Below are 24,654 nucleotides of genomic sequence, written 5' to 3'. Positions count from 1 at the left end.
CATATATGACAAGATTTTTGATAAGATTTTGTGTCCACGTGGCATGTCTTATCCTGAAGGAATCTTAATAATTTTTCAGACTATAATTTTCGAGTGACACGTGTTGAATTTTTTTATAATTTTTTCTTAAATAACACGAATTCAAAATATTTAAAACATTTAAAAAGTATGTGTGAAAACATGAATTGGTGTAGAGTACTTGCCTAATCCTCTAGGGCTTTGTCCCTTTTTTTTTGTACTTGTTACCCTTTTCTCCTCATTAATAAAACACTATCGCGTTTGTGTTATTAAAAAAAAAAAAGATGATCACATTTATAAATTTAAAAAAAAAAAAAAGGATGGGTTTCAATAGTCTGACCCCCAACAGTCATGACCATTAATTTTTTTTATAAATTTTTCTTAAACAACAAGAATTGAAAATATTTAAAAAGGCTTTTAAATATATTATATATATTCAGCTGACGTCATGATGACATCAGCTCTTTTAATGTTGGCTGTTTGATATGCATTTGCACAAGATGATTTGTGCTCTTACTCACACTTGATAATTTATCTTCTTCAAAAACACATGCATAGGGCCCACAAAAAATTTGGCCTAGGCCAAAGCTAGGCTACATGTGGCTCGGTTGAGGGGTTAATGGGCCAAATGTGGCCCTCCAAATTTAGCCAAAATTTTGTTTAGCTCATGGCTGGAGATGGATTTTGCATTATTTTAGGGCTATATTTGGGATATAACTCATGGCTGGAGATGGCCTTAAATTTGTCAAAGAAAATGGGTTTAGCTTAAAAACAAAAAAGGGCCTACATGAATGAGAAAGGAAACAACAATATCAAACCCAACTTATTGCCTAGGGGATTGGAATCAAACAAAACACAACTTATTGCCTAGTTGCCGATGGTCCATATATGACACCTTCATTGTAGAACGATTCAAGTTAGAAAAACAAATCTTGTAACTCCTCTCCCCCCCCCAAAAAAAAACACCACAAAAAAAAAAAGGTAAATGTAAAAGATATTCTAAAATAGACAACTCAAAATTACCCTAAAATTATTGGACTTAATCACCGATTTTTATTGTATAGATTACTTGAGTACCAATTAAGTTTTTCTCTCTCTTCGTGTTACATTTTCACTCATACTTTCCTAAACACCTATGTACATATGATTTTCTTTGGTTATAGAGAGTTCATTCAATTATTTAAGGTTGGCATTCACTTGAAGCCCAAACTTTACTATTTCCAAATCGCACTCCCTTCTCACTTGTGTTACTTAATTTGTTAATGGGGTCATCAATAATATTGATGAGCAAGATTGGAGAAGAGAAGAAGGGTTTGATGAGTAAGCAAGGTTTTGGTGATGGCTTGTTTCCTCTAGAGATTTTGTCAAAGGCGATTTGTAGTATATTCAAGCTGTGGCTAGAAGAACAAGAGAATTCTTCAGTATCTCCAAAGAAAGGAAGCTCCTTGTACTTCAATTTCTTGAATGATAGGCCTAGCCCTAGTAATACCATTACTACTCCTTAAGTATTAATTTCTCCAATTAATTTTCATATAATCAATACTTTCTTTCTTCCCTTTAATAGGTATTTCTAAAGCATATGTACTTATGTTCTAACATTGAATTTGTTACATGAAGAAGAAAATGGGCTAGGGATGATCGTGAGAGAAAAAGAAGAGATATTGGAAGGTACTATGAGTCATGATGATGATGACCTTATATTTGGAGAGTACTAGGAGCAGTGGAGGTTCTAGGATTCAAAAGTTGGTTGGGCAAAACTTACATACTAAACTCCACAATACGAGTGAATTTCATTAATAAACATAAAAAGATATACCTAGTCAGCTAATAAGCCTTATCCTCAAATGCATCTCTATCCATAAATAAAAGTTCAACAAATACAAAAGCTAAAACCAAAACAAAGAGTAAATGCAATGTAATACAAAACAACACTGTTTAAATCTAAAATTTAACCCTGCGAGACTAGGAACTCTTAAATTCCCCAATTATCGATGCAATATTGATATTATTAGCAAACTCTTTTTCAATGTGGAGGATCATACAATCAGCAAGAAATTCATCAGGTATGGTGCTTCAAAGTTGATTCTTAATAATTCTCATACATGAGAAAGCTCGTTAAGTTGTTGCTGTAGAAACAGGAAGAGTCAACACCAACCAAATCAACCTGTCAATGAAAATATAGTTTTATGCCAAAGTTGCTTCCATCAATAGTTGACATAACTGAGGAAGAGTGGTTGTTTCCTTAAAGCAAGGAAGGCGATGTATATCATTTTGAAAATACTTGAGCTCTATTTCTAAAGCTTTCAACTCATGTGGAAGGAAATTAGCAGGATAGAATTTCTCGACAAGTTTACATATATGCTCAATATTGAATGACTTGAAGGAATTACGAGGATCCAATGATGAGCTAAAAGTAAGAAGTTCAATGATAAGTTCATAATTTCATACATTCGCATGCTTTCTTTACTTAGTGACTTTGCTTAGTTTCTCTTTATTTTGAGTCACTTACCTCTTTTTGTTTGTTTTGTAGGTTAAGACAGCAAGAGATCACATTTGATGTAATCTATGCTCGTTAAGGGCTGATTGGGATAAGAGGAATATGAGCTTAAAGACAAACCCAATTTGGGCCACACTCCTAGTCAGTTTAGTTTCGTAGGTCATCTTGCAGACCTCATTTCAGCAACTTACACAAGTTGGATGAGGAGACATCCTTCATAGAAGTTGTTCCAATGGATGTCTATTATAACATATCCAAATTTCAGCCCAATTGGATAAATCGGGAGCCCTCAGCACGTCTATTACTGAACCAAGTTCACATAAATGTCATGTTGGCTGCCATCACATTTAATGTGGCTACATCCCTAGAGCCATGTGCTACACATGGGAGTCAAATTAGCTCAAGAACTCAGAAGGATGAACAAAATTCAAGCTTTCCATAAAAAAACCATACCAAAGCATGTATTTGGCAGCTGGAGCAGTTGGCAAGTATAGACAAGCAGTTAGCAAGTATAGACAGCTGGAGCAGTTGGGAGCAGCTAAGAGAAGTGTGCTTCACCAGCCAAAGGAGAGGATAAAATTGCACTCTATAAATAGAGAGCTGCACACTCATTCAAGAGAGGCAGACACACACATTCACTTCATCCATTACTCTCATACACACATTCAGATTCACCACAAAGAGAGAAGAGAGCTTGGAGATGTCCTGGGAAATACATTGCTGCCAGCTAGTTCTTCTCTTCTCTTTATCCTATCTATCTATTTTTTATTTTCTGTATTCATAGTTATGTTTAACTAATCCATTTAGTTAGGGCTTAGGATGAAGCCCTAGTCATGAATATTCAATGTTATGGATGATTTTATAGTTAATTGATTTCCTTGCTTTTATTATCAAGTTTTTAATCTTCAGTTTATTATGTGCTTGATGTATGTCTTCTTGGAGTAGCTAACTAGGATTTTATGCATCTAGCACATGTTGGGAAGGGGTTTAGATCCACCAATTCTGCTCTCTTTTCACAAGCAACATATGAATGGCCTAAGAATCATTCAAGGGGTTAATAACCATAGGTTGACTAGGATAGATACCATGTTCTAGGACTTGTGTGATTATCATATTTTCAAGGAGCTTAATTACTCTTGTATGCTTTATTCTAAGTAGATATCATGCTTAGGTTGCATATTAGAGATCAAGTGTTATGTAGATACCATGCACAATCACATGCCTTAGGAGAATCATGCATCCTGCACCTAGATACCATAGGCTTGTATGCGTTAATCTATTGTTGATGAAGCTTCAGTCAATTTCTATGCATTCATAATTTGGATAGGAAAACTAGTTGTGGATTCCAAGGCTCTAACAACTCTCAATTATTGTTTCACAATCTGTTAATTGCAGCCAGTGTTTACTTTCGAGCACTTTCATTTCACTTTCTTCTTTTCATTTCAACAACAAAAACTCCCCATTTCGAGTACATGTGTGGTGCTAGGATTCTGTCCTAGACCTTGAGTAATTAGCAAGAGGCATTGTTGAATTTGACCTTACTTTTAGCAAGTTAGTCAGTTTCTTTGTTCTATGTTTCTCTAGCATTCTAAGTAATGATCGACCTCGTATTTACATAAGCTATACTATAAACGGTCCGTGCACTTGCGAGAATTAAAGTAGCTGTTTTTAATAACTCATTTTAGTTGTTAAGAATTGGCTCAACATTCAATTGTTTGCTCTGTAAATTTATCATTTAACTCCCTCAACGTGCAGTTTAAAAATATCATTAAATACATCAATGCGATAAGCATGCTCAATTGTAATAACATCTTTTGGTTGACAAGAACGACGTGTACCTGTCATGTAACAAGCACCCATATCAGGAACATCAACACCATGTAGTTCACAAAATAATACCACACTCATGAATAAATCATCCCAACCATGTTCCCTCCTATCTTGAAGTTGCATTTTTGTGTTTTCAATAAAATTTAAAGCACTTATAATGTCTTGAGTTTTATTCTGAAGTGCTTGACAAAGAAATTTGGTCAATCCCATAATTTTATCCATCAAAACCAATGCAAACTCGAACTCAAAAGACATCATAGTAATATAGTTACTCTCTGCATCACTAGGAAACTGTTGGTTAGGTCCATGATCATTGATTTCTAGAAGAAGTAATTTAGTCTCTTTAAATAAACTCATCAAACTTGTAATGGAGGCAAAATGAGAGCCTCAATGAGTAGCTCCAGCTTGTATCAAAGTACGAGCTTGATGAAGTCCTCTACCTCTATCTCAAGTTCCCCATAATCCAACAACTCTTTGAGTTCAGCGTTTCGAATTAAGTTTAACTCATTACGGCACTTAGCAGAAGCACTAACAAAATTCACAATGTTAGTCAACGTTAAAAAGAAATCACCATACAACTTTCACATCTTTAGCTGCATCATTTAATGCTAATTGCAAGCGATGAACAAAGTAATGCACATAATATTCATATGGACAATCTTTAAGAAACAATGCTTGTAATCCATTCCATGAACTACACATATTACTAGCATTGTCATACCATTGACCACGCATATTCTCCACTAGAATGTCGTTATTACCAAGAACTTTGCATATCTCATTTTGAAGATTCAAGGCATTAGTGTCTACAACACTCACAATGTCAAAAAAGCGCTCACGAATAAATCCATCACAATCAACAAATCTTAGAGTAATAGTCATTTTTTCTTTACCGGATTCATCAACATTAATACAAAATTTGTTCTTCCCAAGTTCTCTACAAATTGTCTTCCTCACCTTGGTAGCAAAAATATGCAAGATTTGTTTTTGTATGTCATTGGAAATGTACTGAACATTTTGAGAAGCCTTATCTAGGACAACTTTCTCAACTTATATATTCATTCTTGCAAAAGACTTTACTATTTCAATGAAATTGCGCCGATTAGATGAGTCAACGGATTCATTGTGGCCTCAAAAAGCCAATGCTTGATTTGCTAGATACCTAATGCTCTCTATTGTGGTCGTAAGTTGCAACCGATTGTCCATCACTTATTGCTTTGATTGCTTATCTACCACTTTTTCAATATGAAGAGATGAGTTTTTTTAAGCTAATCCACTTTTGCATAGTAAGATGATGTGGTGAATTTAGCTTGCCTATATGATTTTGAAATGCAAATTGATTCCCACCAATTCTCTTCCATTTTTTTATACCCATTAACAATAAAGGTTTGGTGTGACTAATTTATGTCAAAAAGGAAGCAAGGAATTTAAGAGGTTTAAAAATGAAAAAATAATTATACAAAATTTTATATATTTTAAAATAAACCATTAAAAATCAAGCCAAACATTAAAAAATTTATTTCGACAAAAAATTGAAAATTGCATTTGTTTTTTTCCATCCCTGTCGTCTCTCTCTATTCTCCCTTCCCAACCACACCTCCCCTCTCCTCTGTCTTTTTTCTCCCTCAAGACCTGAGCACCTCATCCCCACCTTTAATTCTCCTCTAACATGCCCATTATTCTCCAATCCGCTCTTGTCTCCAATCTTTATTTTATCTCCCAGGTAAGCTACTAGGCAATAAAAATTAAAGGTTCGTAAATGCATTTCTTTTTCAATTGACATGACACTTGTTTTCTCTGTATAGTTGCTTTACTGGAGGTATGGTGGGAATTTCTGTCAATGTGGTTTTGATTGCAGCTTGGCAGATATGGCAGCCCATCCCTTCCATGCTCAAGTCTTGGGGGAGAAAAGAAACAGAGGAGAGGGGAGGTGATTGGGGGAGGGAGGGAGGGAGAATAGAGAGAGACGACAAGGGATGGAAAAAAAATGCACTTTTTAATTTTTTAATGTTTGATAGGAAAGGGTTATATAATATATTTTTATTTTTAAACTATCCTAAAAATAAAAAGACTAAAATACCCTTATTTATAGATAGAAAATTAGATGGTGTTAAAGTCAGATGACAAATTATAAATTTTGAAAAATTCAGGTGACATTTCTCTTAAATTTTTTTTTCATGTGACAAATTAAAACTAAGGTATAAGTTCACGTGACATTTCAACAAATATCCCTAAATCAAACCCAGCCACAAACAAGAAAAACAACAAACGGAAGCTTTTTTGGTTTTTGGTCGAAGGAAAAATGAAAGGTTGAATAACTTTTGTTTTTTGGTTTTCATTTCATTTGGTTGGAATTGTAAATTGTAACCTGTTGAACTGCACAGATTTGGTAATCTACTTTTCTTTTTTGGGGACGGAACTAGTAATGTGGATGTGGTGTTTACTTTCTGTTGTAGAGGTATTGGGGGTGAAGGGAAAGCTGAACCTGAGGCCGCACATGAATTTCTCCGGTGAGCGGCGGTGACATTAGGCCCCAATGACGTGTGTGGGTTGGTTGGGGTGGTGCGGCTGAGGACTTCTCTCTCCCTTTTCATTTTTTTTCTTCTCTTTTTCTCTTTTTTTCGTCTTTTCATCCATTGTTTTTGGACCAAAATGTCACTCAACAAGTAACTGAAGTTAATCTAATTTGACAGGAATTGGAGATTGTCATCGAATTGCGTAGATTGTAAACCACATAGACAAAAATTATCAAATTAGAACCACATGGACCAAAAGTGACTTTTTGCATTGAAATTAAAATGGCATGGGATTTGGGATTTGGGCTTTGGAGTTTTAATTTCTAACTAATGCTCTACATTACATATGTGATGCCCACTACATATAAAATGCGGGCTATGAATTTGGTTTTTCCCTTCTTCTCTAATATTTGGGAGTTGTTAAGGGTTTACTTTGCTTTGCAATTCTCCGATTATTAAAGAAGAATGTTGAACCAAACCCACTTGGAAAATGCGGGCTAGATAAGGTGCATCGACAGTCATTGAAGTTGTTTCTCAAGTTACAACACACGTTACCTAAAACAATCGATGCTCACATTTCTTTTTGGAGAAGAAACGATAGTTATTATTGATGAACAATCGATGGTCACATTTCAAATTAATTTCAAACACATTAATTTCAATGAGCAAATTGTAATTTTGTGACACTGCATAGAATTTTAGTAAATTTAGGTTTTAGCCATAAAAAAACTTTCATTTTTGGAAAAAGCCAAAACTTTTTCAAAAAGACTATTAAAACCTCTCAGCTTTCAAATCAAAGACATGCAAATGTAAAGGATCCTTTAGGAAATTCAAAAATAAATAAGGGCAATTTTGTTCATTTTGGCTTCTTTTATAAAATTTCTCTCTCCTTTGGATTTTTCCAAAGTCTCCCTAGAATTTTTGGCCATGAAATCTCCTAGAGATTTTTAATCTGCATAAATGGGTCTTCAAATGGAAGTTTGTCTCCTCAGGGAAGTTCGTCTCCTCAGGGATCCTCTGCTTGAATGGCGTCAAGTATAAGAGAGTATATACCCCAAAACTTACTTCAATAGTTGGATTAAGGTTGAAATCTGTTTGATTTGTTATTAGTAACCAATTGTTTATCATAATGCAAATTCCAAACAAATCGTACCATTTAATTGCTAGAGGACCGACCTACTGTCGTATATAAATAAACTTGCAAGACCTTCCGTGCGTACCAAGCAACAAACCAAAAACTTGCAAGACCTTCCGTGCGTACCAAGTAACAAACAGTTTTTGGTTCACCCATTTGCCTCCAAGATGCAGAACAGAGGCAGAGCAATCACTCTAAGTGTTCCAAGTTTTGCAGGAAACGGAGCAATCAATCTATTGCCTTTCTAATAATTATTATTATTATTTTTAATGTATAAAAGAATCAGTTCTTGATGGTGTCCTTAAATTTATCAATGTAATCCAATGCGCGGTCAAATTCACTTTCTTCGAAAGCAATGGTGAACCGACAGTAGCCAGGAATTCCAGTCCAGGAACCACTGTTGATGCATAAGCCAGTAGCCTTGTGAATGACTTCCCTGATGTTTGAGTCATCAAGCTTAACTTCAGACATCGTTTCCTTTTGAGTGCTGCCTCCATCATTAGGCGATTTCTTGAATTTAACACTTGTTCATATAAGATGAGGGCTTGGCCACCATGGAAACACCACCACAGGGTTCAAGCACATCCCAACCACACTTCTCCAGCGTCTATCAGAACACAAGTAGGATGATTATGAAAGTTAAAATGAGAAAGTGCAGTGTAAAATATTACAATAAATTAAGCACCTACGGAGCCACTCAAGGACATAGAGATAAGTAATCGAATCATTGCTGAGTGAGAAATGAATGTGTGTGCGAGAGAGAGAGAGAGAGAGAGAGAGAGAGAGAATTTCACCTCTTTCGGGCGCGTGGATCTACTCTTCAATTTTTTTATTTGTTCTCTAATAGCATCCCACAGATCTCCTGGTTTCTGCTCTCTCAGACTCAGCAGCTTCTTAATAGCATATTTAACCGTGTATGAAAGCTATAAAATGTCTCCACTAAAACAGACTGGTTCAAAACAAGGATCCCGAATTTGAGCGCCCCACTCAACATCTTGAAAGACAATCCCCCAAGCAGAGAGACACAGAAGGATGGGTTGCTGGAATTTAGCTTTGACAAACTATCCACCAGATTCCAACCGCCCCAACCCTCGAAGTCAAATTCCAAGCCCGAGAATGAAGTATATCAATCACAACTCTAGCTCCAACTTTGGCACAAATAGACAGCAAACTTTCAATCTCTTTGTTGCTGTATATCAAACCAGTTGGGTTAATTGTTGGTCCAGAAATGTATACCCATGGCTTATTCACATTCTCTAGTGCTCCAGAAAGCACCTTATCTGTCGGTTTAAAGCCATCTGCAGCTTAGTAGGTATAGTTACAATATTTGCTTTAAAAAAATTGGCAGCAGAAACGTAGTTCCCATTCGAGCCAGCAGGAAAACACAATGTACCCCCTTCTTGAATGCGGCAAACAACCAGCTTGTTAAACAGAGCTAGCGAGCTGTCAGCATATATAAATTCGCTTCTGCTATCAACTGGGTAACCATAAGTACTCTTGATGAATTGCTTGATGCTAGTGGTGACATCTATTTCTGACTCGGCTATATTCTGTCGAGCAAAACTTTCAAAAATAGCAGCCTTGAGAGGTGATGGTACACGTAAGAAGCTTTGATCAACATTCATGTGAATCAGGGAAGAGTTCCCTGCCTCACTAATTGACAACTCTGCATTATTGAGGACTGAGATTGCTGAACTAGGAAACCCGATCATCTCTGCTGATTTAGTTGATGCACTTTCCCTCTGAAGAACATACATGAAAACCAATTGGATAAGCAAACTTGTCTTCATGAATAGGAAAAAGGTAGATTTACTGAACACTTCAATAAATTTCGCAAAGCAATTAGCAAGTAACAAACCACTGGAATTTTTGGCATAGTAGAAAGTATAATTGACATCCAATAGATTAGTGACAAAACTAAACATCCAAAAGAGGGATAAAGAGAGAAAAGATTGTCCTCATGATAATCTTCTCATGTGAATATTGCATATTTTCTGAAACTTCCTGGCTAAACATCAGGTAGATAAAACCCAGACTGCCATAACTCATAACTACTATGTTCCAAATTATGACACAAGGTGCACATAACATTCTTCAGAGTTTCTTGTCACAAATCAAGCATGCCAAGCAATTCAAATGCAACATAATCTTTTTTTTTCCAGATAAAAAAAATGCGATTTTCATCCAACCAGAATAACATCTTAGAATGTCTTTGAGAAAGCTATCAAAAGGAAGACTCTATACGTTGACCAAAACGCACTTGGTATATTTGTTATTTCTTAGATGTTAAATACTTAAGTGGAAATAAACTCCCATAATAAAAAGGGACTGACATACCTGTGCAGGTGGGTGTCTGTCAGCAAGCTGAAAAGCTAAAAGTTCATGAAAAAGACAACCATAATAACATTGACTATTTGGTGCTGTATACCCTTCTAGTAGTTCATTATGGTAATGAAGCTAAAAAGATAAAACAATTTCATTATGCAGTGACAGATAATGAAGCTGTCTTTAAAAGGAAAAAATATAAGAGTAAAGGGTGAGGAATTTCACTGCTCTTCCATGCATGTAACTTTTCAATTTGACAATTTCAAGTTCTACAATGTGGGGACAGTGGCATCAGGAAAAGGATGAGTCTTGTATGGCTTTACAGGTAAAGTTGTGGGGGTTTTTAGGGTCAGAACAGGTTTTGGTTTGAGAGAATGACAAAACAGGTCTATACACGTGTCCATTAGTTGCAACATTGGAATTAGATCAACGCCACTACCATAGCACAAAAAACATAATTAGATCTTTTTATTCCTAGAATCAAATTAGTCTGTCATTACTAAAAAGAATACAAAATTTCTTCAGATCCAGAACGTAGTTATATGCCAGGATTATTTCGTTGTCAATCATTCCCTATATACATAAGAGTTATGACTAACGTGTCTTCCCAAATTGCCCTAAATTATCAGAGATAGTTGTCAACTTCAGCTTCAATATCAATCCTCTTATGCCTCCAAACCTTTAAATCATTCAAGGGCTCAACCTATCGAGATTTTCTATTTAAACCTCATACTTCTCTTTGTTCACATCAATATTTAAATCATTCAGCTGTAAGTTTTATTATTGTGTAAAAAGACCAAAAAGATCATCCAACTTATTACTTAACTCTAGTACACACCCCACCACTCTTCATATTAAGTTTTAGAAAAATACAAACTCCTCTACATCTTATTGCAAGATTAGTCTTCTCTTTTAAATTGAGGAGCCTACCTCTTTAAAATCTGCGTGGGAGCTGATGGAAGGACTTGTTGATTGCTTTACTGTAATGTTCTTATTCTCTTTCATTTGTTGATTGCTTGGTTGTTTTGACTTTTTATTTAAAATTTTATATTTACTTGACTTCTTATATGCTCAAAAGTAATCAGTAGATGATTACAGTACTTTCGTGTAAGTGAAATTTGTTCTTGCCGAGGTAAGTTGCACCTTCTTGTCTACAATGCAATAAATATCTCCTCATTTAATTTCTAATTTAGAAATCTTTATTTGGTCTAGGATCTTTTTCCATTGACAGTAAATGATATATTGTAATAGTTAGCGAATCTGTCTGTCTGTCTGTCTTGCGGCAAGCACAATGACCTTCATCTTCTTCTCAAAAAATAAGGCCCTTCTTCATCTTTTCCCCCACTATTCATGTTAGATATATGCTTTAATAAGGGTTGGTTTAACAATGTTTGATAATTGACCTTTTTCCCTTGGGTAAAAAATAAAATAAGATGTTTTGGTCATTGGTTTTCACTGTCATCATAAAATGAAACCAAACAAACTACAATTTCCCATATGATCCAATCACATGATAAAACAGTCTTGTGAAAATAACAAAATCTCATGTATACTACAAATATTGTTTAATGATTTAAGTATTGAAGTGAACAAAGAAAAATGTGAGGTTTAAATAGAAAAACTCTTTGGGGTGTCTTTAATAGACTTACACACGACCTGTTAACACGACACGAATTCGCACGAAATTATCAGTATTTGGGTTGAGCTTAATGGGTCGTGTTGAAAACAAGTGAACCCGTTAGTCACCCGTAAAGCTAACAGGCCGTGTTGGGTCAATTCGCGAATATTCGCATCAAACCCGTTAAGGAGGGTAATTTTGTAATTTTGCAAAATATTTTTTAAACAAATATCTCAATTCCTAACACCAAACATACGCTTCTTTTTTTCCTGTAATTTTTCATCTCTCCATCTCTTCCATTCTCTTTTTTAATATTATTTTTCCTTCAACCCATTCTCTCTCCGTGACTCTCACTTTCTTTCTTCTTCTTTTCCCCCTCTCCATCTCTCTTTTTTCCTTTTCTTCTTCCTCTTTCCATCATTCTCTATCTCTCCCTTTTTTTTTTATTCTCTTCTTCTTTCCACTCAACAGACTCAACCCAGCCAAGAGAAGACTGGTGAAACGGAGATCTCCATCACCTGAGATTTTAGATTTCTTCATGTAGTTCCCCATCTCTCTCGGCCTAGGCCTTTATCTCTCAGTCAATTTTCTTTATTCCTTTGTTTTTGCTGTTGTTGTTGGATTTTAAGGTTGGATTGAATGAGAGTGACTGTGGAGATGGTGACGAGAGAGAGAGAGAGAGAGAGAGAGAGAGAGACGGTTTAGGGTCCCCCTATTTTGTAAGATATCCGTGAGAGAGATAAGTTTTTTTGTTTGGGGGGGAGGGGAGACTGAAATGAAGAGGGAAAGAGGAAAGAAAAGTTGGCGTTGGGCGATAGTTATTTTTTTTGTTTTCCTATTTATTCTTAATGGGTCGTGCGGGTTTTTCGCGAATTATAATGGGTCGTGTTTGGGTCTGATATTTTTCACCTGCCCGTTAACTTAACGGGTTCACACGAACACGACCTGAAACCATTAAAACGACCCGTTTGCCAGGTCTAGTATTTAAAGGTAGTTTGGGAAGATAACGGGGCTTTCTTAGAAATTGTGAAATTTTAAATTAAAAGTTGGGGTCAAGTAGTTTGGGAAGATAACGGGGCTTTCTTAGAAATTGTGAAATTTTAAATTAAAAGTTAGGGTCAACATAGAACAAGCGATTCTTATCAACTAAACCAGGCTTCTAGAGATACTGAAAATTAAAAAGGATTTGCACGCAACTATAAGGAATATATGGTCCCGTGCTTTTTGATGGCAGCACAATAACATTATACATGTTAGCCAAGTTACTATCCTAGTGTCAGTTTAACTTTTAAATCTGTGTATGTGTTTTAAGACTCTTGTTAAGGCAAGATAGCATTACATTTGTAGCAAAGTGCTAAGTTATAGTACATCCAGTACAAATTATTCAACCCAATGCACGACACACAGAGGTAGGAAAATTAATTAAACTGACAGGAGAGAGAGAGAGAGAGAGAGAGAGAGAGAGAGCTTTGACTATCCATTGAACTTGTCATGCAGTAATCTAATAGCAACCACTCCCCCAACATCACTGAAGAATTGACGCAGATGTTCATCATTTGCCCGCAAAATACCAACAGTTTTCTAAGATCACGCATGTGCATTAAAAATAAGAGAATGAGAAGGGATACTTGGGGCGTATACTTGCCTTAAGGTTAATATTTGATACAAATGCAGTGCACTGGTCAGCATATACTTTTGTTTCCTCTGGAACACGCTCTCTTTCATCCGTTGCTCATTTTGTATATCTGGTTTGTGATCCTTCGGTTTGATCTTTTCCACCGTTTGTTCACCTGGGTTCAGAACATCAGAATCCTTCCCATGTGCTTTATTTGGCTTTTGAGCTGCATCTTTCTGCCTCTTTGCTGGATAATGTTCATCAGGTATCTCTGAAACTTGCTTTCTCTTATCACGAACATTCTTCTTGGAAGAATTCTCCCCCTCTTCTGTCAATTTGGACTCTAGCTGTGACCTAAATAATAGAAGCTCATCCAGGCGAGGAGTGACCTAGAAGGAGGAGCACAAGTAAATATATTCAATTAACAAGGCAATACATATTCATACTTACTCAAATTGAACCAAATAGGATACCAGATATAGAAGCACTAGTACTGGTTTACTCAGTTTTGATAGAGGAAACATCCATTCCATCATTTTAATATGATGAATTGTAAAAATAGTTTGATATTGATTGGGTGATAAATCTCCATTAAGATTAACTAAGCTGAGAACATCGCACAACCCTCAGCATGATTTTCTTAGTACAGTTCTTTTGACAACCTTTCCAACTTTATTTTATCGTTAACTGTTCTGTGACCCATAATAAAGGGAACATAAAGTAGAAAAATTACCTTCACATATACCAAACTCCCTCTCAAAGCGTAACCATGAGTAGCAGATGTCCCGAATTATTCTGTTTTTTAGGAAGGGAAGGCATCATCTAATTCCACATGTATATATGTAGCAAGTGAACAAACTTGTACGTAATTATAAAACACAAATCGACGACATCTAATAGAACCTTAAAACAGCATTTTTTTTCCACATCATAAATTAAACAAGCAATGTCTCAAGGTAGTTACATTTTGTAATGAAACTACATGTCAACTATATGAGTCGGTATAAACGCACACAAAATGCGAACAACTACTACCAAAAGACAAGGCCTTTTAGGAAGGAAGCAGGTATGCAAGACTGATATAATTTACTAGACAATCCACCGAATCACTTAATAACGTACTTCATAATTTAGCCTTCCAACAACAAAAGAGCGTCTAAATACGAGATCCATAAGAGTTTTGGGATCTTCATTCTATGGACCGGTTGGACCAAAGTTTGACCACAAAGATAAAGAAACAGGTCAACACAAAAACCCCTACGTATACATAGATCCAAAAAGTTATATTGTTCATCCTCCTGCCATTGATCTCCTTCATGCCATCCTGAAATATATTTAGTGTTATTTCCACTCTGGCCGCCTCCTGTGATGAACCAACATACAAATAATTAGTTTTATTTTTTTGTCTAAACCAACATACAAATAATAGGCGATGTTATACCCTTGGATTGTGTGGTCGTAAAACATCTGACCAAAAACGGGCGAAGAACCCTTGACCTTCCTGCACCAAAACACACACAAAGTTAGATGACATAAAGGAAGCTCATAATTTGATCATATATATAGCATATAATCAAATGTGAAGAATAAGGGGATGGGTGGATGAGGCTTGAATTATATTCACCACATAAGGAGGGTCCCAATCCGGGTTGAAACGAGGGTTGATTTGCTTGACGATGCTAATAGGGTACTTGATGGGCCCTCGTTTCCTTGGTGGATACTTAGAGCGATAAATGCAAGTGGCACACGCACAATAAGATCCAGTGAACTCCAAATTATTGCCGTGGCAAACTGGGCATTTCTCCAATGGCCCATAAAACAGCAAGTCTTGGCTGCCACAAACGATTATAAGTTGTAAAGTTAAACGAGGCACAAACAAAAATAGTTACTCTCATCATTGTGCCTAAAAATTTGAAGGTTCTGAGGCCATAATATATTTACCATCTTCGGAGAAGAGCATCATCAGAGCCAGACAAAGCTTGGCCATTAGCTTCCAAGAATACACCTACTTGTTCAATTGAGAGCGCCGCCTTGACTGATTCTGAGAATTCCTTAAATCTAGCAGCTATGTCTTCTATTTGGAGGTCGAGGTTGTCAACCGCAGGGAGTCGGTCCACCTGATCGTGAGAGACAATGAGAGAACATCAAAGAGAGAAAAGGAAGAGAGGAGAGGTGAAGGGATGAAAGAAGAAGGAAGCGACAAAATATTCTAAGCAAAATAAAGGGGTATGTGTGCTTTATAGGACCAACTTATTCAATAGAAAATTGGACAAGCTTGATAGATATTCATACATTGCAACAATTTTAAAATTTGAGCGGTCTTTGAATCAAATATATTTCTGAAAGATAAAGTGCTGCATGAGTTAAAATTCATACGATATATACCTAAACTGTTTAACAATAGCCATGAAAATAGCAATTCAATGCAAAGGCACTGTATAATGTGACCAATATATATACTATAAACTTCACCTCGAGTATAAATCCCAAATAAAAACTGTGAAAAGATCCAAATAAGTAAAAGAAAATAAAAACCAGAGTTGATACCGTAGTTCTTGCTCTCCGATTTCTCATGTTTGCTGCCATCGGAAACCCCAGAGTTTGTGTTCGCAGGTCTTGTTTGACCTGTAGTTTATTATGCGATTAAGTACAACATCAATAAAATTGGACCAAACGAAAAATAGAAAATTAAAATTTAAGGTGGAAAACATGGACAGAAAATTCGTAAATTTCATTTAAGACCCACTCAATTGCTAGTATCCAACCAAAACCTTACAATTTAAGGCAAAGTTGAGAAAAGTGTACCAGGTATGCTCGGAGGAACTGCAACTGCTTGGTTGGTGAACTTTGTCTAATATCTGCAGTGCACAACCAGGCAGGAGATAAAACTTTAGAGGAATTTTAGAATAGACTGGATCCCAAGGGGAGCCGAGGGTTTTATTTTATTGTTTATTTTTAAAATAGAAAAGCATATCCTTCCTACGTAAGCGACCAGAGTTCAATAACCAACCAATACATAGACTCAGATTATGTGACAAACTGCATTCTAAGATAAACCCTAAGAAAACTCATACAAACATGCACTGCATGATCGATCAGAGATCTGGATAGAGCAAAACCATATGAAATAAATTCAAAATTATGTACAAATCAACAAATACCATTTTTCGAATTGCAACAAGCATCAATCACACAAAACCCAAATCCCAAATAAATCAAAGACAAGGCAAGAAAAACAACAACAACAAAAATTCCGAATATGATCCCAAACGGCGGTCCAAAGAAAAACCCACCAAAACCCAGTAGACACCGAAATAAAAACTCACACGGCGTTACTGTACGAAAGCCGTGGGTGATTTCACGATCCCTGACATTCAAACACTGATTTGGGTTGGGAATTGGGATCCAATCGAATCCAACCGAATCGAATCGGCCCACCGCAAGCGACGAGGAGCGAGAGTGCAGAGAGAATGAGAAGCAACAAAACAAAGTACCGTCTTGTCTCTCCAAAAACGAAAATTAAAATTTATACCCAAAAAAAAAAAATCTTACTTTGAAATATTTACAATTGTGTCATTGCACTTCCGTTGCTCGTAACTTCTTTGTTAAAACTCTGATTTAGGCCCATTACGTGTCTACGAACTCCTATCGACGCGCTCTATGCAATGCTGCCACTCAAATCTCAAATATCCTTACAAGTCGAAAAGTGACTACCGTGACCTTACTCTGAGGGCAAATTTGTAATTTCACAATTAAATAAATTAAATAGATTAAATAAATTGTTAAAATTGGGTTGGGGTGTTACACTCATTATCTGGGATGTTCGACTCTAATAGTATAGGATGGTCGTCGTGTTCAAAGGCTGCCCTTTTGCATCAGTTTGTCCATGCACAGTAAAAGGCAATCCCAAATTTCAACCACATGTTAACATTTGCAAGACAATGAGAACCAGTGATCCGAGTGCGTTAGAATGAACATCTTTGAATTGTAGAGTTGGAAAAAAATATATTTTAGTTTTACCATTTCACAATTTTGAAATGTAGAGTTGAATCTCTTAATTGTATGACATATTCTTTCTATTTCCAAAAAAAAAAAAAAGAAATCTTCCATTCGTAAATTTAGTTATATCACACACAAGATATGTTGTTGCACAAAATTAACAGGTATAATGCACAATAAGCATGAGTATATATGTAATACTAACATAATTTACGAATGAGTGACGTGATAGGTAAATGTACTTGGTAGTATGTGGGGAAGAACCACCAACTCGTCACGCCAATTTGCAAGAAGTCAGTCGTGACATTTATAACCTAATTCACTTACAACATCATCCACAATATTAACTGCTATGTGGTGACTACAAACAAAAAAGGAAGAAGTGTTAATTGTAAGCATGAAATATTGCTATGGTCGAGGGTGTGATGCCTTGTTTCCACAATGGTGCCCTTTTGATAGCACTTGTAGTTAGTTAATCATCAGCTAATCGATATTCATTGTAGATAAGGGGTGAGAAACTAATATCTCCTAAAAAAAAAAAAAAGGCAAGCGTGCCTATTCACGTTGTATCATGCTCAGGTCCCTCAGTAAATAAGAAAGGAAAATCTCCTCATCTCTTTAGGAGATATCCGTAATGATGTTGAAACCACCTAATCAATGGGGGAAGGAAGTGAACTCTTCTAGACCCCTCACACTTGTCAGAAGCTTCTTCGTTGGAAGAGGTCTCTACCTTTGGGGTCGTAATGGAGCCTTTATTTTTGGGGGTATAGTTTCGAGTACATGATTGGAAAATTTGGCCTTCGTTTTTCGTTTATGTTGGCCTATGGCAGTGCTTAAGCCTGCATGTCCCGCGATGTGTCCTTCCTTCTTATGAAGTGGTTTCATCTCTACCTGCAATTCATTTCAAACAACTAAGTTAAGCATGGAACCAAAACCATAGAATCAGCTTACCAGTTTGTTTTATTGATTTCTTGAACTCTACCGAAATTCAGGCCAGTTTCTATTAGGGTGTAGGCATGAGTTAATTGGGTCGAGTTTAGTCTCAACCCGTAACCCAACTCGATATATAGCGGTTTATAATTTCTTGGACCTAAGAATAACTTACCATTAGACCAACCCAACCCAAATAATTTGTGATTAGGTTGGGTGGTTTGGTTGGATTAATTGAAAATTAAGCCTACTTATAAGTTTTGGTTCCAACACGTACATAATAATTTATGATTTTTTGAACCCAAGACCCTCTCATTTTTAGGCTCCAACCCAACGTACAATGAACGGGTCCAGTGGTTAAATCAGGCTGACCCAAAATTGTGCCCACCCTTAGTTTCTAGTTATGCCTCACAGTAAAGTTCAAGTGCAAGACTGGTCTCCCTCTTTCAAGCCCTTTGTGAAGATTATCGTGGATGCAGCTTAGGACTTGATTTTGAGAAAAACAAGGGTCAAGGTTGTAGTCAGCAACCACCATGGGAAGTATTTAGTGGGGAAATCTCTCTTGGTGGAGGCAAAATCGACAACTACAGATGTGTAGCTTGCCTCAATGGGTGCAAATTTGGTTATGAAAGGGAAGCAAAATGGTGAGTCTAGAATGAGCAACATAAGGGAGCTTCAAGCAAATTTCCAAACCTACTCTTAGTCTTGAATTTGTTGCATTACCAATCAATCGGCTAACCACTTGGCAGCGCTAGCTAAGTCGAGAATGAGCAATGAAGTTTGTATGAAGAGGCTTGTTAGAAATATATCATAGAGTCAATCATGAGATGTGAACTCTAAGGATATTTCACATAATTAATTACAAGGGCATGATGTTATTTGAATAATAGTAGGAGTCATTCAAACTGGAAAATCGAGCCAAATTGGGTAGAAAAAAGCGAAAAAACAGGGTTGACCAAAATCATACCCAAACGGTTTGGTCCGGTTTCGGTTCTTGTATTGAAAAATTCAGACTAAAACAGATTGGCTGTGTATTTTTTAATTTTTAATAAAGTATTTAATTCCAGTGCTAAATTTCTAAACCCATAACTAATCTTTCCCCAAGCCCATCCCCAAATCACCTTCTTGTCTAGGCCCAATCACCTCCCTTTGCATAAATTTGGGTCATTTGTGAATTTTTAATCCCAAAAAATTAAGGGTAATGCTAGGGAGACCATCTATTTGTACCATATTTGTGTACCATCTGATGTGGCTGTTGAGTTGGCTATGCCACACCATTAAATGAGTTTTTAACATTTTTAATTTTTAATTACTTTTTTTCCCCATACAAAAACCTAAGAGTCGTTTAGTTTTTCACATCGTTCGCTTAGACCTCCTTCCCTACCCCTACCTCCTATCCTACCTCCTGCCAATCTGCCATCCACAAGAAAACTTACCAGATGTCTCCCTAAGGCCGACAATTGCTCCCATTCTCCTAGTTTTTCATGCTTCTATTTTTATTTTAAACGTTTTTTTTCCCTTTTCTTCTCAAGGGAATGAAAATAGATTCGACAATTAGTTGTTCAACGATGGTGGTTCAATTGGGTAGATATTATATTTGGGTTTGACTGAGTGGCAGTGCTGTCAATCTGGTTTGATGGAGCCGTGGTGTTTTTGATTAGGTGATGGTGGTGGTTCAAGCTCTGTGTGTGGTTGAGATTCCAAGCGACCGTGTTTGACGGTTTGTGCTGGCGACGTTTGACGGTGGTGGTTGATATCCTCCAACCGGACGTGAAATCAGCTTCCCTAATATCCTCCCTTTACCACATCATGGGGTACAGAGATGGCTCGTGCTATACCATACCTTTTGTCTAGTAGTCACTAGACTCACTATAGTAGTCCGTCCGACTGCTCTTGCTGTCTCTGATTGGGTTTAGTTGTTTATGTTGGTGGTGATGATTTGACTGGTGGAGGTTTTGTTTGAAGATGTTGAATCTGTATTCTCATAATTATAACTAGACTTTTGAATTCATTTTCAGAAATCAAATTTCAAAGATTGGGACATGGCAGGTGGTTCATGCAATGGTGGAGTGCACTTATAGGTAGGCAAAGTAATAGAAAATAGTGGTTAATTTTTTGTCGCTGGCAAATTGAAAACTCTGGTTTTTGTGACATGATTAGGGAGAAGATAAGGGAGGAGAAGAAGATTTGTTAAGCGAAGAACCAATTGAAGATACGGGAAACCAAAATTCTCACATGCTTGGGTTTCTGTAAAGTGAAGGGTGAAAAAAAAATTAAAAATGTTAAAAGCTCATTTAATGATGTGGCATAGCCAACTCAACAGTCACATCAGATGGTACACAAATATGGTATAAATAGATGGTCTCCCTAGCATTACCCAAAAATTAATATTTTGTTGGTTTTGTAAAATTCGCAAAGATTTCTTTATTTTGAAATTTTCAAACCAATTGAAATCCAAAAATTGGGAAAAGGATTCTAGTCCAAAATTGGACAAACCCAAAAAATGGGAAATTGTATCGAGCTTGTGGGCAAATCGGACAAATAGTGAACCAAGCAAGAAATATCATTTCGCCATCACATTTAATCTGTCTCCATCCCAATTTGGGGTGAGAATTGGACTGTTGATAAGTTCATAATTTCATGCATTCGCATGCCTTCTTTACTTAGTGACTTTACTTAGCTTCTCTTTATTTTGAGTCTCTTACCTATGTTTGTGTGTTTTGTAGGTTAAGACAACAAGATATCACAATTGATGCAATCCATGCTTGTTAAGAGCAAAGTGATTGGGATAAGAGGAATATGAGCTTAAAGACAAGGGCACCCAATTTGGGCCACATCTCTCCTTGCATATTCAGTCGCTAGTTTCGTGAAATTATAATATGGTCATCAGGATTGTAGATTCGGATCATAAAATGGAGTCGGATACTCCGAAAATGCCAACCCTAAGGTTAGGGTTTTAGCGACCGTCCGATCGTGCGATCGTGAGCGACGACCGTCCAGGACCAAACTTGCAGGACGTGTGAAGCCTGTAGAACCTATAGGAACTTTCGGATCGGAATTTGGAGGTCGTGGGCCCCGCGGGCCCGTTTGACCAAGTTTGTAGTTTGACCCTGGGTGGAAGTTGTTGACCTCCAATGAATGACCTTAGTGTCTAGCGTTGTTGAGTAACATATCCAAATTTTAGCCCAATTAAAGGGTGGTAAATATGGATCCCTCAGCACGTCAAAGACTTTGAACCAAGTTCACAGAAATATCATGTTGGCTGCAATCACTTTGGATTATTTGAGAATCTGTCTCCAGGTCCCTAGAGCCATGTGCTAAGTATGGGCAGCCACACATGAGAGTCAAATCAGCGTCGTATGAAGGGTGATACTGTGATTGTCTGATGGGTTGTGATGGATAAATATTAGAATGTATGTATTTGTGTGGTGGTAATGGTTCATTTGATATTAGTACAGGATAGATATGAAAGTCAGCTACGTGTGGCTTGATCCCTTAGTAGGGTACGTAGGCAGCCTGAAGTTACTAGGTGCAGCCACATATTAGACCCCACTTAGGTGGTCTTATTGGGAATGGTTTGGACCTCTTTGTTGGTTCCAAAACTTGGTTGAATTGAGGCTTGTCCTGGGGACTAAGTGAGTGAAGGTGCGCGTGAGTAGATTTTGAAGTTGTTATATGCATGTTTGATGCATTAAGTTATTTAAGAACTTTGTGGGCATCTAGAAGCATTTGAAGGCCGGAGGCCAAATTGCATGAGATTTTATTGTGCATGTTGGGTTATAAAATGCTGGAAATTTTGGGAAATGTTCAATTTATAGGAGAGCGAAATTTGGTAGAAAGTCTCGTTCTTAGTCCTCTCTCGGAAAACGAGGACATAGATTTAAGGAGCTAAGAGAGGTTCGCCTCGGTTCTGGGAAATTCGGGACGGGTCCTCATCACCAGCCAAGGGGGAGGAATAAATTGCACTCTATAAATTGAGAGCTGCACACTCATTCAAGGGAGAGTCAAATACACATTTTCACTTCATCCATTACTCTCATACACACATTCATATTCACCACAAAAAGAGAAAAGAGCTTGGAGCTGTCCTGGGAATTCCTTGCTGCCATCATCTAGTTCTTCTCCTCTCTTTATCCTATCCATGTATTTCTTATTTTCTGTATTCATAGTTATGTTTAACTAATCCATTTAGTTAGGGCTTAGGATGAAGCCCTAGTCATGAATATTCAATGTTATGGATGATTTTATAGTTAATTGATTTCCTTGCTTTCATTATCAAGTTGTTAATCTCCAGTTTATTATGTGCTTGATGTATGTTTTCTTGGAGTAGCTAACTAGGATTTTATGCATCTAGCACAGGTTGGGAAGGGGTTTAGATTTACCAATTCTACTCTCCTTTCACAAGCAACATATGAATGACCTAAGAATCATTCAAGGGGTTAGTAACCATAGGTTGACTAGGACAGATACCATATTCTAGGACTTGTGTGATTATCATATTCTCATGGAGCTTAATGACTCTTGTATGCTTTATTCTAAGTAGATACCATGCTTAGGTTGCAATATTAGAGATCAAGTATTGTGTAGATATCATGCACAATCACATGCCTTAGGAGAATCATGCATCCCTGCACCTAGATACCATAGGCTTGTATGCGATAATCTATTGTTGATGAAGCTTGAGTCAATTTCTATGCATTCATAACTTGGATAGGAAAACTAGTGGTGGATTCCCAGGCTCTAACACCTCTTAATTATTGTTTCACAATCTGTCCTGTGTTTACTTTCGAGCACTTTCATTTTACTTTCTTCTTTTCATTTCAACAACAAAACCCCCCATTTTGAGTGCGTGTGTGGTGCTAGAATTCTGTCATAGACCTTGAGTAATTAGCAAGAGGCATTGTTGAATTCGACCTTGCCTTTGGCTAATTAGTCAATTTCTTTGTTCTATGTTTTTCTAACATTCTAAGTAATTTAACTTGGAACCAAGTTACCATTCTCCGTGGGATCGACCTCGTATTTACATAAGCTATACTATAAACGGTTTGTGCACTTGCGAAAATTAAAGTTGCTGTTTTTAATAACTCATTTTAGTTGTTAGGAATTGAGCCAACAAGTTTTTAGCGCCGTTGCCGGGCAACCGGTAACGATGGTGCTATAGTTAGATTACTTTGATTGTTTTATTTTTGTTTGTTTCATTTGTTTCTTTTCGTTGGTTTTTCTTTTAGTATTCAGTTTTTGTATTTAGTTGTTATCTCCATTGAAAGCATTGAATTGAGTTTCTTGGTGTGTTCATGTCCAAATCTGATTAGGAACATAGTTCACCTGAGCCACTTCCTCCACCGCTGCTGTACGTGCTGGTTTGAGGAGAAATTATAGTTCTTCAAGCACTGAATCTAAAAGCTATGAATATGAAGGTTTAAGCAAGATGGCAGAGATTCCGAACAACAACAATAATGTTGAAGGAGGTAGTGCGCTTGTTGTTCAACCTCGAAAACCCCTGTGTGAGTTTTCCATTCCCAAAGTCACCGATCAACCTTCGTGCATCGTCTATCCTCAACTCATAGTTGACAGGTTTGAGCTTAAAAGTTGTATGATTCATCTTCTTCCAACTTATTATGGAAATACCACTAAGGATCCTTACATGCATATTAAGCAATTCTTTGAAATATGTGCTACGATCAAAATTCAATGCCTTGATGATGAGCAGATTAAGATGAGGTTATTCCCATTCAGTTTAAAAGATAAGGCTAAGTCTTGGTTATACTCTTTGCCTAATGCTTCAATTCATACTTGGGAAGAGCTTTCTAATAAGTTTTTGCAGAAATTCTTTCCGGCTCAAAAGACTAACAAGATTAGAAAGGAAATCCTTTGGTTTCACACAAAAGGAATGAGAAGCTTTTCATGAATGTTGGGAGAGGTACAAGGAGATAATAAGTTCTTACCCACACCACAACATAGAGAGTTGGATGCAAATGCAATCTTTCTATGAAGGTTTGCTTGATTCCGAAAGGATGATGGTAGATGCAACAAGTGGAGAAGGACTGATGAACAAAACAGCAGATGAGGCTTTTACTCTCTTTGAATCCTTGAGTGCTAACTCTCAACAATGGAGCCACAATAAAGGAAGAGGAGCTTCTATGAAAGCTGTGGTCTCTGAGGTAAGTACTA

The 24,654-nt window shown here is 36.8% G+C and overlaps 1 protein-coding gene, 1 non-coding gene and 1 pseudogene across 2 annotated transcripts; all 3 read right to left on the bottom strand.

Moving 5' to 3' along the window:
• Window positions 1-8,278: 8,278 nt before the first annotated feature.
• Window positions 8,279-9,825, bottom strand: LOC103329989 (methionine S-methyltransferase pseudogene; annotated as a pseudogene).
• Window positions 9,826-14,453: 4,628 nt separating this feature from the next.
• On the bottom strand, window positions 14,454-17,055 carry LOC103329718 (uncharacterized). Its single transcript, XM_016791350.2, has 7 exons — window positions 16,881-17,055; window positions 16,360-16,412; window positions 16,102-16,179; window positions 15,496-15,671; window positions 15,179-15,386; window positions 14,996-15,055; window positions 14,454-14,917 (listed from the first exon to the last, which is right to left on the bottom strand). The coding sequence occupies exons 3-7, from the start codon at window positions 16,138-16,140 to the stop codon at window positions 14,744-14,746; spliced, it is 657 nt and encodes a 218-aa protein (XP_016646836.2). The 5' UTR covers window positions 16,141-16,179; window positions 16,360-16,412; window positions 16,881-17,055; the 3' UTR covers window positions 14,454-14,743.
• Window positions 17,056-24,334: 7,279 nt separating this feature from the next.
• On the bottom strand, window positions 24,335-24,442 carry LOC148920670 (small nucleolar RNA R71). Its single transcript, XR_016123424.1, has one exon. It is a non-coding gene; the product is annotated as a small nucleolar RNA R71 (small nucleolar RNA).
• Window positions 24,443-24,654: the final 212 nt, after the last annotated feature.

Source organism: Prunus mume, linkage group LG1 (genome assembly GCF_029339155.1).
Source record: "Prunus mume cultivar Tortuosa linkage group LG1, ASM2933915v1, whole genome shotgun sequence".
Taxonomy (NCBI): Eukaryota; Viridiplantae; Streptophyta; class Magnoliopsida; order Rosales; family Rosaceae; genus Prunus; species Prunus mume.
This window is presented reverse-complemented; position numbering and strand designations above follow the sequence as displayed.

Excerpts from the sequence above, each read along its gene's own strand:
- LOC103329718 (XM_016791350.2), bottom strand. The coding sequence starts at position 16,140 with ATGGCAGCAAACATGAGAAATCGGAGAGCAAGAACTACG. Across the intron at positions 15,387-15,495 it reads GATGCTCTTCTCCGAAGATG|CCAAGACTTGCTGTTTTATG; the intron begins GTAAATATATTA and ends CGTTTGTGGCAG. Across the intron at positions 15,056-15,178 it reads ATTGGGACCCTCCTTATGTG|GAAGGTCAAGGGTTCTTCGC; the intron begins GTGAATATAATT and ends GTTTTGGTGCAG.